The 14,494-nt window shown below is 41.6% G+C and overlaps 1 protein-coding gene across 5 annotated transcripts in view; it reads left to right on the forward strand.

Moving 5' to 3' along the window:
* The window catches only part of LOC133514453 (protein phosphatase 1 regulatory subunit 29), a 79,070-nt gene extending 74,573 nt beyond the window's left edge, over positions 1 to 4,497 (forward strand). For all 5 annotated transcript variants that reach the window (XM_061846171.1, XM_061846172.1, XM_061846168.1 and 2 more), the window contains 2 exons: positions 132 to 773; positions 1,637 to 4,497. In XM_061846171.1, coding sequence (XP_061702155.1) covers positions 435 to 773; positions 1,637 to 4,126 — 2,829 coding nt within the window. In that variant the 5' untranslated portion in view covers positions 132 to 434 and the 3' untranslated portion in view covers positions 4,127 to 4,497. The remainder of the gene's footprint in view (positions 1 to 131; positions 774 to 1,636) is intronic.
* Positions 4,498 to 14,494: the final 9,997 nt, after the last annotated feature.

Genomic DNA, 14,494 nt, shown 5'->3' on the forward strand with positions numbered 1-14,494 from the left:
AATAAACTGAGGCAGACGTAACCTTCACAAAGCCGATACAATTTTTATGGAAATCTTCTTAAAATTAAGTCATAAAATATATACGCCCTTTATTTAACGTATGCATTTTTTTTCTTCTGCTGTCCCCACAGAACTGAGGTCCTGAGAGAGCATGAAGACGAGCTGTGACTCCCCTCACTGCAGCCCACTAAAATATGGCATAACCCGGGTGAATTGTTAATCAACCATGATAGGCCTAAAGCTGCGACTGGCATTATAAACCTTTTCTTCCGTACCCGACACAGACCCTCCTCCTGCTCCTCCTCCTCCTCTGCCACAGTCCTTCCCTGACACCTTTGCTACTTTCTTTTGTCTAACAAAACACACCCTTCCTTGGGGCCTGCCCTTGCATTTGTCCTCCCGATTAGACCAACATCCCCTCTTTCATCTTCATCATGCAGAGTCTTTCCTCCACTTCGGGTTTCATTGTTATTCTCTCCGCCCTCCTAATTGCCACCCGCTTTCCCAGCGTGGTCAACGGGGACTGCTGGCTCATTGAAGGGGACAAAGGTTACGTGTGGCTGGCTATCTGCAGTCAGAACCAGCCGCCGTACGAGACCATTCCACAACACATCAACAACACTGTCCACGACTTGAGACTCAATGAGAACAAGCTGAAAGCGGTGCACTTAAACTCAATGTACCGCTTTACCAACCTCACAGACCTCAACCTCACCAAGAATGAAATCAGCTACATCGAAGACGGCGCCTTTTCGGGGCAGGCTAACCTCCAGGTGATGAGAAACATTTTAAAATATGACAACACAAACCACACCACCGCAGTGTATTAGGTCAATGGTTCTCAACTGGTGTCATCCAGGGTCCCACATTTTCCTGATGTCGCTAAGTTGCGACCCACATTTTTAGTTTAGAACAGCAAATAAGTTGTTTTTAATGGAGAAAAATATATATTTTTCTTTCGTGTTCAAACTGTCTTTTGCCAACCTGCCTAAAACCTACCTCAGGGGTCACCAACGCGGTGCCCGCGGGCGAATGGTAGCCCGCGAGGACCATATAAGGCGCCCGCGAGGTATGTTCTAAAAATACCACAGGCCACAAATTGTTACTATTATTTGTGCTTTAAATTCTGAATCTGACTTGCTTACGTGAATTTAAATTTTAAAATACCTGTAATGTCATTTACTACAATAAATTAAAACAAAAATATTTTATGTACGTGTAATGAACTGAGTCTGAAATTTGCCACAAATAGGTCACGTAGCCCCTTCATACGATCGGTGCTCACGAAGTAGCCCTCAGCCTCAAAAAGGTTGCTGAGCCCTGGCCTACCCTGTTAAGAAACTGAATATTAACAGTAAACATGTAAGCACATGTATAATATATATATTGGCACTGGTCTTTTTCGGAGAATATTAATCTTTATATGTATTTAGTAAAACCGATGAACATCAAGCAATCAAATGAAAAAAATATCATTAATCAGTGCCGTCACAAACCAAGGTATGCCCTCCGTGTATTTTTTTGCTACCTGTCTTTGACCCACCCATAATGAACCCGTGCTTGGTTCCCGACCCACCAGTTGAGAATCACTACATTAGGCCATATTTTGGTATTCATACATGATTTTGTCTCTTAGGTTCTTCAACTGGGCTACAACAAGCTGACCAACCTGACCGAGGGTATGATGAGAGGGCTTGGCCGCATGCAATGTCTGTTCCTCCAACACAACCTCATTGAAGTTATTGCCAGCAATGCATTGTGGGAGTGCCCCAGCCTTAGCAGCATTGATCTGTCGTCTAACAAACTTGCCCGCATTGATCCATCGACCTTCACTGTTCTCAATCGCCTAATGGTTTGTGAACTAGCAGCAAATCCATTCCATTGCGGGTGCGATCTTTACAGCTTTCTAATCTGGCTGGAATCCTTTAACAACGTCACCCACACCTACGATCGTCTCCAGTGTGAGACGCCTCGGGAGATGTTTGGCTTTCCCCTACTGAGCCCCATCGCGGCCGGTCACGCTGGTCGAAATGCCAAAAACATCTTGTACTCCCACTGTAGAGATGGAGTGATGATTCCTGGAATGACGTCCCTTCCGCCAGACCTGGATGGTCCGTCTGGAATTGGCCCTGAAATATTCGGCGGTGTGGGACCTTACCACCAGCCCAACACCTCCACATCCACAGAAAACAGCTTCATCCCCAGTATCAAGCTCCATCAGGTGTCCTTGTCCTCGGCCTCTCTCCTCGTCCAGATTCCGAAACCCTTTAGCAAAATGTATATACTAACACAATACAACCACACTTATGTGTCTGATGTTATGACTCTGAAGAACAAGAAGGAAATGATCACCCTCAACAAGCTCAAACCGCACACCAACTACACTTTCTGCGTGGCATCCATTCGTAACTCCCAACGATACAACCACACATGCCTCCAATTCTCCACCCGTTCTCAAAATCCAAACAACATACTCCCCACGCCTTCAACCACGACGCACTACATCATGACCATTGTGGGATGTCTCTTTGGCATGCTCATCGTTTTGGGGTTTGTCTATTACTGTTTACGTAAGAAACGCATGCATGACGAAAAGAAGAAATCTATATGTGTAAAGAAAACGATACTGGAAATGCGTTACGGGCCTGAGGTGGCTGCAGCAGTCGCAAATGATCCCGCAGCAGTCCACAAGCTTCAGGAACACTCCAGAGAACACCACCAATATCACCACCATCATGGGGGCAAGCTTCCCATGTCTACTTCCTCTAGCTCTGGAATGCTTCACTCAGCTAACACGAGTTCCTCGCGACTTTCCTCTATTCCCCAGGTTGAAAAAATGGCCACTGCCTTTTCAGAGGCAATGACAAGTAAAGGAAACTACATGGATATCAGAAGTGGAGGGGGAGGGATTGAGAGGCTCGCCGGAGATAGCGGGCTTGCAGGTATGCGTGGGGAAGATTTAAGGGACGACGACGGCACTGATGTTGGGGATGACTCGGATGACGATGGACACGGTTCTGCATCAGAGATTTCGACCATCGCCATGGAGGTGGACAAAGTCAACCAAATTATAAACAACTGCATTGATGCACTGAAGCTGGATGCAGCGGCTGTTGCAGGTTCGGGCTCTTCCCCAAATCCCACACCGTCCTCCAACCCTACCCCCCCACACCCAAACAGCACATCCGCTATGACTCATGGCTTGATAACACTTTCTCAAGGGATGTCTGAATCATGCCAAGTGAACAAAATCCCACCTCCGCCCCCGCTCCCACTCCCTGCTTTGAATACTCCACTGTCTGAGCGCCCAGGAATCAGTGGTGGTGGGTTTGTTGTCACGCCTCCCTACAGGCCGCCTCCACCAGCCAATGCCGTACGCCCCATTCAGCGGCAAATGAGCGCAGATGCAGCTGTGGTGATTGTAAATGCTGTCAAGAAACAGAGCAGCACTGCCTCTTGTGGATCAGTCGGTCGGGAAAGGGAACGTGGAGGGGCTTGTGTATATAGCTTGGATGTTCCAGAGCCAAGGAGTCCAGATGCCTGCAATCAACAACAACAGTACCAAGACCGTGCCAGTCCTGTGGGCTGTGGGGAGCCCTTGGAAAGACTGCCATTAGTGGGGAGTATGAGTTGCGCTGGAGGGGGTGGTGGTGGTTGCGACAGTGGTGGTGTTGGTGCGCAAGAAAACCAAAATCCGCACCATTATCACCAACAGACGCAACAACAGCAGCAGTTGGAGGTGCAGCAGGACTACCACTGCTCAGAGCACCGCCACTCTGTCCCAGCTCTTTACTACGATGGCTCCCATCAGGGTTCCCCAGCCCAGAAGGTTTCCTTCCTAAAGCCTCTGTCGCGCTCCCGTAAGGATGCAGCATCTTATTCCCAGCTTTCGCCATCTCGCCACCATTCCAGTTACTCTGGCTACTCCTCCAGCCCAGAGTACTCATCGGAGAGCACACTGAGGATCTGGGAGCGCTTTCGTCCCTACCGTAAAGGCCAGCGCGACGAGGCCTGTTACGTGACGGCCGGTAATGCCCTTCGAAAAAAGGTGCAATTCGCTAAAGGTGAGGACCTGCACGACATCCTGGATTACTGGAAGGGTGTGTCAGCACAGCAGAAGCTTTGACTGGGGGACCAGTATTGCGCATTTTGAGGAAAAGAGCTTGTTTACTTCTGGTTTTAAGGTGCCCTTTCTGGGCCGGAGAAACTTCTTAAAGGGAAGAAATGTGTCGGACACAGTTTTGCCTTTTTATTTTCTGGCATGCTCAGTGTTTAGAGTATTGTGCGTCAAGCACAGACTGTGCAACTGTGCCTGGGATACCTGGGATATACTGTAACTCACTATGGTCTTTTATTTTACACTTCATTGTAGCACCGTTTCTGGATTATTCTTACAACTGCAGGTTTTGGTTGATCTCACAGGGGAGCAAAAGCTTAACTGTGCAGTCTATTAATATTTGTGTGGTCACATTTTGTGATCTTTTAGACAGTACTTACTCGGTGCCATGTTTCTAGTCTTTGGGACTGAAATGTAATATAATATGGATCTGAGAAGCGGGGGGGGGGGGGGGGAGCTACGTCGGAGCTGTTAAAATGTGAAGCGGTGATAGAGTCAAATGCTGCCTCATCTCCATCACATGATGCCAGATATATTTACGTTTGTAAAATCATCTTGCACACAGCAAGAAGCAAAATAACTGATAATGTTAAGTGGAACCTGCATCAAAACATCACAAGAGATCAAAAATCATTTCATTTCATTTGTATGCAATTTTATGAATAAAACAATTATGCCCAAAAAAAAAGATCCCACTTTAGAGTTTGGTGATAATGAATATGATGAAAGGTCGAGTGAGATCAGGAAATAATTGTGAAGGAAGCAAATTCAACGGAAGAGGACACACTATACAAATTTCAAAAAAACATTCTGACTTCTTTGATATTTAAATTCACTTAGTGACAGGACCCCTTTTCAATTTACTGCCAAAAAATGATTTTGTGTGTGTGCACGAGCGGGTGCATGGTCATGAATGTGGGCATCGGCATGCTTTGTCTAATTTTAGCGTCTACGCCCATATTAATTTTAACGAATACTCGTGAATATCCTATTGCCTCTTGCTACGACCGCCATGATCTCAATTATATACGGAAACTATTTTCTTTAATTTGGCATTTTTCCATCACAATGATCTGCGTGGGATCTCCACTCCGCCTACCTAAACTGCTGTGAAATTACTTACATTTTTTGGGGGCTCCATTATTTATTTTTCCTACCCTCAAATGTGAAAACTTAAGTGATCTTCGCCTCAAATTTGTATTTAGGGCTACATTGAAAACAAATGTGTTTCAGAGGCATTTCTAAATTCAGGTCTTTCTACACAATTAATCAATGCGTGTCATTCAGAGTACACCAATCATCAATTTCCTCCTACTACAGTGAAGAAAATAAGTATTTGAACACCGTGCTATATTGCAAGTTCTCCCACTTAGAAATCATGGAGGGGTCTAAAATTTGTATCGTAGGTGCATGTCCACTGTGAGAGAGATAATCTAAAAAGAAAAATCCAGAAATCACAATGTATCATTTTTTTCTAACGATGTATTTGTGTGATACAGCGGCGAATAAGTATTTGAACACCTGAGAAAACCAATGTTAATATTCGGGAAAAAAATTCAGACCCCTCCATGATTTCCAAGTAAATATAAGCAGGGTGTTCAAATACTTATTTTCTTCACTGTACATGTTGATTGTATATAGGATTTGAAAGGGAGTATATTTGGGATAGTTGAAACTATGAGCATATGTTAGTTTGAAGTAAAATTTCTGGATATCTTGGTTGTTTTCCGTTTTCTTTCTCATTTCCTCTCATCTTTCTTTAATCTGACCTAAACAAGAATAGATTTTTTTTTTTTGTTTAAATAAAACTTGCAGGCACAGTTAGGGTGAAGGATATTTTGGAGTCAGTTCAAAACTGTACGCCTTCTCTCAAACATCATGGAAGGTGTTCAGTCTCTGATTTTCTACCGCGAGAGAAAGTTGCCCAGCTACTGTGATTTGTGGGTCAATTTTTCAGTATTTGAGAGGACGGGATTTCCTTATTTCGTGTTTGACTACCAAAACGATAATTACCAGTTTGCGTTCTTAAAGGAATACGCTGCTGAACAATGAAAAGCCTTAATCCGGTGGGTCATGTCATATGTACTGTTACTTGAAAGTTTGAGGTTAATCCAATATAATTTAATGGTGTTTTGAGAAGAATTTTATCGGCAATTACAGATTTTTACGGGGGCCGCCATTTTGGCAAGTCACATGACCTACTTGCGCAGATGTAGGAGCAGATGAGGTATTCTGCGCGTAAACAAAGAAATCATGGCCAATTTGGAGCGTAATCACATACAGTACTACCACCATTGAACACATTTTGCTATAATTCGGATAGAAATAATCCGAGGAAGGCTCGGTGGCGTATTCTGCCCAGTAAGAAAAAGAAACATTTAAGGACCTACTGGCCAGTGAAATGTGCTCGCCATGATCCGTACGATATATGTTCAGGTGTATTTGTGTGTTTATTTAAGACCAACACTTTGAGAGTACAATAAGTCTCTGAAATCTTCAAAAATAACATTGGTGTGATGTTGCTAACCAATAAGGACAAAAGTACTTCTTACCATTAATGCAACTTCTTGTGCTTTCAAACGTCACGCAGGCGTTGAGACTTTCATCCGTTAATTGTGAACGTAATTCAATTTGATTTGCCATCATGATGTTACAATGGTGAACAATTCTTGCCGACAAAGACGTGTCTTTTGTTTGTTTGATTATCTTGTCTTTATCCGAGGTTGGCAAAATGTTGACTGGCAATGTCGAGTACGAATGCTTTGGCATACTCCCCATTGGTGTAATTAAACGTTCAAATCTGTATGGACATATTCCTCCGTCTTCCCGATCAACCGATGCTGCTATTTCTTCGGCAGATGAGGATAAATCCGAGAAATCAGTGCTGGCCCTGATTGTACATTCCTTCTTTTCACTTCCTGTTTTTTAAGTCATGTGACTCACCAAAATGGCGGCGCCCGTGAAAATTCGTAATTGCCGAGAAAAATCTTAGCAAAACACCATTAAATGATATTAGATTAACCTCAAATTTTCAAGGTACAGTACATATGACATGACCTATCAAATTTCAGAAGATTTCATTGTTCAGTGGAGTATTCCATTAATATTCACTGCCATTGACGGCTTTAGAAGTCAAATATCCATGCTAATTGGGAGGGCTGATAGTGATTTAATCACATATGGGTACAGGTCTGTATTTAAGTGTTCTTCTGCTCAGTGATTTCAAAATTCAAACATTTTTTTGAGTGATATAGTTTTTTTTAATTTTTTATTTTTAATGGCATTAAAAGGCTGCGTTTCGTATGTGTCGAAACCAGAGTGCTTTTGGTCAAATGAGGCCTATTTCTGGCACTGTCAGCTCATATATCTATTTTAATTATTAAATCCTGACAGAAACCACAGGCAGTACAGTACAGTACACAAAAATTTGAAATATTAATACATATACAGAATATAGCCTGACAATGTCAAAGCCTTGGTCACGTGCAAAAGTAAAATACCTGTTCATAAGGACCCCCTAAAGCTCAAATTTATTATTTCCCTTGACTAAATTATTTGAGCTCTCTTATATTTAAAGGCAATTATATTAATGAAAATGAGTCCATTTTTATATTGTTACAGTACTGGGGTAATTTATTGCTTCCATTAGGAAACACTGCAGTTCTGGATCATTTGAGGATAAGTTGAGAATGTTATTATTACAGGTTTTATAACTACTTAATATATATTGGGGGGCTAATTACAGCGGTACAAAAGTGATACTACTACATTTATGTATGTTTGAGGTACAGTAAATGGTTGGCTATTCAAAAACCAGCAAGGCACAATGTAGGAACACAAACATATTTGGATAGAATTGAATCATATTAAAACATTACAAGGCATGCGTTTTATTAAATCACCTCAGCAGACCAATTCAGACAAGATAAAACAAAATAACTGTCACCTTGAAATGATTGTTTTGTTTATTTTTTGTTTTTGTCCAGTGGTAAGTGAGTCAGAATGCGCGGCGCTTGCTAAACTAGCAGCAGTATTTTCCTGAAAGAAAATTCTAGATCTTCAGAAAGATTGGCGCAGTGACAGAAGGTCTTTGTCCCACAAATGGGGACTAAAACCGAGACTTTCGCCCTGGCCTAGGCCTAGGCAATCTCAACTAGATTTTGAGGAGAAGCAACTGCACTTTTAAGTTTAGAATGCGTGCAAAACCAACATCTACTGGCTAATGCCACTTTAAATGAATAAAGAGCAGTCCAGCTTTAAAGCCTTAAAGAAGGCTTTACTGTGCTTTTACTTGGAGGGAGACATTAATTGGGCTTGACAGGAAATGATTTCATCTTACAACCCTTTGTTGATTTTTTTTTTATATTATTTTATATTATTATGATCAACCTATGTGCTTTTTTTAGTTTAATGCATTTCAGTCAAGTGTATATCTTTTTTTTTTTTTTTTGCTTCTGAAGTTTTTCTCGTAAGTGCAGACAAATGGCTTTACTGATTTCTTGGTCACTTTCGCGCAGTGAAAACGCTTCCCACGCATCCTTCCAATCTGCCGAGCACGCCGTGGCGGAAAAGAAAACAAGTGGTTGAATTGAACAGCCTTCATTAGTCGTGTAGGTGCCATATGGACAATTCATGCGAGCGTCAAACATAATCAAAGCCTCACATGTTTTTCTGCTATTCAAGCTAGAACGGTGTTTTTATGAGCAGAAGAGCACTTGAATTCCGTGCGTGCCCGGTTAAACAAAGAATTACCAAACGACTTCCCGTAACGTATGGATTTTCGCTATTAAAAAAAAATATATATTGCTTTACTCTTTTGTGGAGAAATGTATGTATTTACAGTTCTGTTTCCAAAGAAGGACACAAGGACTTAAAGAATCTGTGAAATATGTTAATTTTGTACACACACAAAAAAAAAAAATGTAAAAATGCTTCTATGGATGTTTTATACTCAGCCTGAGCTCTTGATATGTCCATGTGTTTACTTTTATTACGTTTTTATAGGTGTATTTCTGATCTGCAGTTATTTTGTTTTGTTTTTATTATTGTGGGTTGCTGGGACTTTTATTACATGCCGTGATATATGTTATAACAGATTAAGAGCAGAGAAAGCTTATAATAGTATGCTACATAAAAGAAAGATGTATATTTGCATGATTCTCTGTAATTTTGGGAGACAAAAAAAATATGTATTGTTGTGTAAAATGAGTGGCCGTACAATGAAACAAAAACAACAAGGGGCTGTATGTTGATGCATTTTTAATTTGAGCTTTTTAAGTTTGTATTCTCTGTAATTGTTATTTACATTGTTACTTTAGGTTTTTGTTTTGTTTTTTGTTTTCGCACAGATCTGTCTGAACCTGAGAAACTATCCTTGCACATTGCAAAGTTGTTACTGCAATTCTTATTTTTTTGCGCCTACAGTTTTTTTGTTGTTTCACATGGATAGCTTCAGTAGTCTCATGTTTTTTCAAGATTAATGCATGACGTGGTTCTAATTTGCTCAATCAATAATTTTCTGTATCAAACACGGAATGTTCTGATGGTGATCATTTGAATTTTGGCGAGCGGCACATCAGATGCTTTGGCACGACACTAGTTGCCCCCCCTCCCCCGTGCCCCCCCCAAACAGTTCCTCTCATGTTGAATGGCCACTTGATGGAAATCACCTGTGATATTTGTTCATTGAACTTTTTTATTATTATTTTTCCCAGTCCAAATTATTTACAAACTCAGAGGATTATCAAACTTTGTCAAATGTCATTCAAAAGAAAGACGACACCAACCGATTAATGCAAAGGACTATCAGTTTGATATCAACATCAATATTGAATGATATGGCCACCAATGGTGGCATGGTGGATCAGCTGGTAAAGCATTGGCCTCACAATTCTGAGGACCCAGGTTCGATCCCGGCCCCCCCTTTGTGGAGTTTGCATGTTCTCCCAGTGCCTGGGTGGGTTTCATCCGGGCACTCCGGTTTCCTCCCACATCCCCAAAACATGCAACATAAATTGGACACTCTAAATTGCCCCTAGATGTGATAGTGAGTGCGACTGTTTGTCTCCATGTGCCCTGTGATTGGCTGGAAACTAGTTCAGGGTGTACACGACCTCCTGCCCGTTGACAGCTGGGATAGGCTCCAGCACTCCCTGCAACCTTTGTGAGGATAAGTGTCTAAGAAAATGAATGGATGGATGACAACTTATACTTTTTGTGGGGGGATTTGCCTAAGTTCAAGTGTTATTCAATACAGAAGTGCAAAAAGAAAAGTTAAATGCAGCTCACTAATAATTGTCTTTTTTTGTGTGCGTTTGTTTTTGTGGAAGACTAACACAAAAAAATAGACATCTAACTGGTATTTTTAGAGGCTGCTCATGCGGTCCTCGGAGGTAACGTGGCGCCTGCGGGCAAAAAGTTTGGAATGCTTGGTTGTCTCTGGGTGCCCCAGGAATTGGCTGATGTCCAGTCTAGGTTCTGAATAGATGTCAGCTGGGATGGGCTCCAGCACAAGACGACCCTAATTAGAATAAATGGGGTGGTAAAGGGATGGATGGATGGATGGATGGATGGATGGATGGATAGAAGAAATTCAGAATCAGGCCATTACAGCCATTGGAAATAGAAACACAAAAAAACGAAGATAATGTCGTAAAAATGTAGTTTTTTTGTTTATTTGTTGACGTGCTTTTGGTCTTCCAGTGATGCCATAGTTTCTGTGAAGCATTCAGACTCCTGCAGAAAGTAGCAATCACTTATGTTGTGGACTACAAAATGAATCGCATTTATTTATGTGTATATCAATTAAAAATAGCAACAGTGGCGGTTTTTTGACATCGATCAAATTCCGTAGCCTTGATGTATTACTAATTGCCATCGGTGGCTCATTCAAATGCATTTCTGTCCGCCCAACAATTCCCCCCCCCCCCATTGTTTGAGATGGGGATCTGCTTTGCGCGGACACCCAACTTCTCAATGTGGCCGTTTCGCATCTGGCATCCAATTTGTGGCGTCATGTTTTAATTGGATGAGATTGCACCATAATCACATGTGCCAGACATTTATTAGTGCTTGGGGGCCATTTTGTAAGTCATAAATGACATTTCTTTAACCCCCAGAGCAGCGCTTAACTTATTAAATGGTCTCACTGGAATGAGCAGACGTCAGTCTCCAATAGATCTGATTCAATATTTGTTATGCTCCTAGAATGCAAGGGATGGATTCTTGACGCTAAATTCACAATGCAATTGTGTCATCCGGGGGCCAAAATGATAGAAGTAGTATGAATTGAAAACTGATTCATTAGAAAGACAATCCTCAACTCATTAAGGAACGGTTGTGTTGAAAATGGGACAAAACTTGTTTTGAATACCCTTAACCCGAAATTCAGTCTGGATTACCCTGGTCTTGTGACATCACAAAATCTTTGCATACTCGTATTGTTGATGACGCCACAGTGCATCTTTCAGACATGCTTATTATCTATTCTATTAATTTCTTTATTTTCAGTTAGGGTGAATCAATGCAACGCTGCACTCTGTGCCCTCCCCCAAAAAACAAATATGTGTTAACAGTCCCTTCACTTTATCACGACCTTTGTCCTTCTGCCGCAATTGACTCATAAACTAAGGACCGGTTCCAATTTGGAGTTATAGACACTCCACTTATAGAATCTGTTCTATGGCACGAACCGACTGTTATATTTCTTTCTCGGTACAATGGCGACCTATTGATGGAAGGTGAGGCCATTCGTGGTATGGAATTTGTTGCATTTGTTGGCGGCTTCGACGAGTGTGGGTGAAGTATTATCGTCATCCGTGTGATCCCTCAAGTGGCCTAAGTGATTTTGTACAGCTGTATTGACAAGATTCTTATCGCTATTTTCTTTATCTACAGTAGAAGGCTGTCACTGCATAAGATTTTTAACATTTATTTTTAGTTAAATATACTATTTAGGAGTCTCTCACACACACATAAAAATCAAAGTTCGGATGGTGGTACGAGCGGAAAAAAAATGTGCTTTTTGCTTCATGTATTATTTGTTGCAGGTATTGACATGTTCCCTTTGCAATTTATGTACAAAAGATCTATTTCTATATTTGCAATAAATTTGTAATAAAAAATGGATCTTTGGATTTTTTTGCTTACAAGAAAGCTATCCTTAATAATGACAATTTGTGAGCTGCCTCACCCTGAATGTTTATTACTAAAACCAGTTCACGCAAGATCCATATTTAAAAATTTTGAACAACATATTCACGCTCTTGAAAGCACCACTTGTGTTGTAAATCCCCGCCTCTTTTCTCATTCTGCGGAGCCATACAGCACAATTGTTACCTCAAGATTGAGAGTCAGCGTGTTTTTTTTTTTTTTTTAACTGAACCCCACTCAACTTCATGAAATAGCAGTTCCACAACCGCTGTACACATAATATCATAAATAAACAAACGGCGGGATCAAAAGTGCCAAGATCACAGTGTGCATGACGTCACTGTTTTGCAAAACACGGATCACTGCGACTGTGCACGAAAATTCATTTTCTTTGATCAAACTTCTTAAGTCAACTCAACGTTTTATTTCATGAGTCGCTCGTGGCTCAAAGACCTTTAAAAAGGAGTTTATGTTCAATCCCAGTCATAAATTTGCACTCTCGCGAGAGAGTGAAATAAGCTCAAAATGGCAGCTCCCGCGAGCAACGACATGAAGGCAGATGTGATGCTTTATTTATATATTTTTTTAATACTTCACAGAGTAAACAGCTGCCGATTAAGAAAATAATATACCAAAGTTGTGACATCTTGGGTCTACTTTGCAGGGTTACGGCATACAGCAGATGTATAATGTTCATAGAAAAATGTCCCTTTCAAACAAAATCCTGCTAAATTCTTGTGAGAGAGGCCTTCCTGATGCTATCCCGTTCAATTATTCATGCACCGACGCCTTCAACTACTCGTAAAGTGACAGATTGCTGGATTTCCTTCTCCAACGCGCGCTTGCACGTACACACGTGGCCGGCCGTTTCGGCTTTCAGTAAAAACTTTTCCATGTTCCAGCCGCCATTTCCCTGGCACAGTTGAGTATTCAAGGAGGACTAAATGTGACGAGTCTTTAAAGCGACAGGTCCACCTCAGTCGCAGCTCCATCGAGAGTCGGATGTTTAAGTTTAACGCTCCGAAACGCTTTGCTCGGCGTGCAATTTTAATGAGTACGTTGTGAGAACAAGGGAGGGCGTATGAGGCGGTGACAGCTGCGGATCTTGCTCTGTGACCTTTTATGTGCTGCTAGGACATCGTCTAACTGAAGATGACATAAAGGGTGGGACCTTTGTACAGTTGGCACCCTTGGTCCATGTAAAAGATATTGTGCACTTGAAGGGATATGTTGCCTTTTCATGGGCCTCCATAATGTCAAGCAGCACTGGATTTAGTCACTGCGTTAAAGTGATTGATTATCGATTCTGTCGTAAAGGGGATGTGCAATGAGGCTAGCGCACATTTACAAGGGAAGTCTTATGAAGGAATAGCGAGAAATTAATTCATTAATTTCTGTCTATCACGGCAATCTTCCTGAAGTGGTTGCCAGCCAGTCGCACTTACATTCATACCTGGAGACAATTTAACAACTTCAATCAACCTACCATGCATGTTTTGGGAATGTGGGAGGAAAACAGAGTACCCGAGGAAAACCCACGCAGACACGGGGAGAACACGCAAAGTCCACACAGAAAAGGCCGGTGTGACGGTCTGAGCGCTCCCCCGTGCTGAAAAGTCTCCTCGTGATTAATGCGCATGCATTACTAACAGCGGAACTCTGTGTACGTAGCACACGCTTGCTGCGAAATCCCCCGGTCTCAAAGTTCCCCTTTTTCTACAAAGAGGGAGCTAACATACGTTATAACCTAACCCTAAACCTAACCTAACCTTTAAACAAAAGTTGATAAAAAGATATACACATATATGTATGTTCGTTGTGTTCATTTTTCTAAGACGTCCATAGCAAACATGAACGTTCGGCGAATGGCATATGTTGAAGCATGGATGCGGATGTTTCAGGTCGGCTGGACGTTTACAAAATATACGCGCATGCGCATTAATCACAAAGAGATTTTTCAGCACCGGAAGCGCACAGACCATCACACTGGGATTTGAACGCCTGTCCTCGGAACTATGAGGCAGACACTCAGCAGTCACCCACTATACCACCGTACCATGTTTTAAAAGTATACCTTAACATTACTTAGTAGCTTATAGTTGTAAAACATCATTAGAAACATATTTATAGGGCTTGTTCCAGATACTCATATTGTAAATTGTCACAAAATGCAGTCAAATGCTGTTGTGGTTGTTTGTAAAGATGTAAAACAAACAAACAAACAAA

The sequence above is a fragment of the Syngnathoides biaculeatus genome, chromosome 16, assembly GCF_019802595.1.
Source record: "Syngnathoides biaculeatus isolate LvHL_M chromosome 16, ASM1980259v1, whole genome shotgun sequence".
Lineage (NCBI taxonomy): Eukaryota > Metazoa > Chordata > Actinopteri > Syngnathiformes > Syngnathidae > Syngnathoides > Syngnathoides biaculeatus.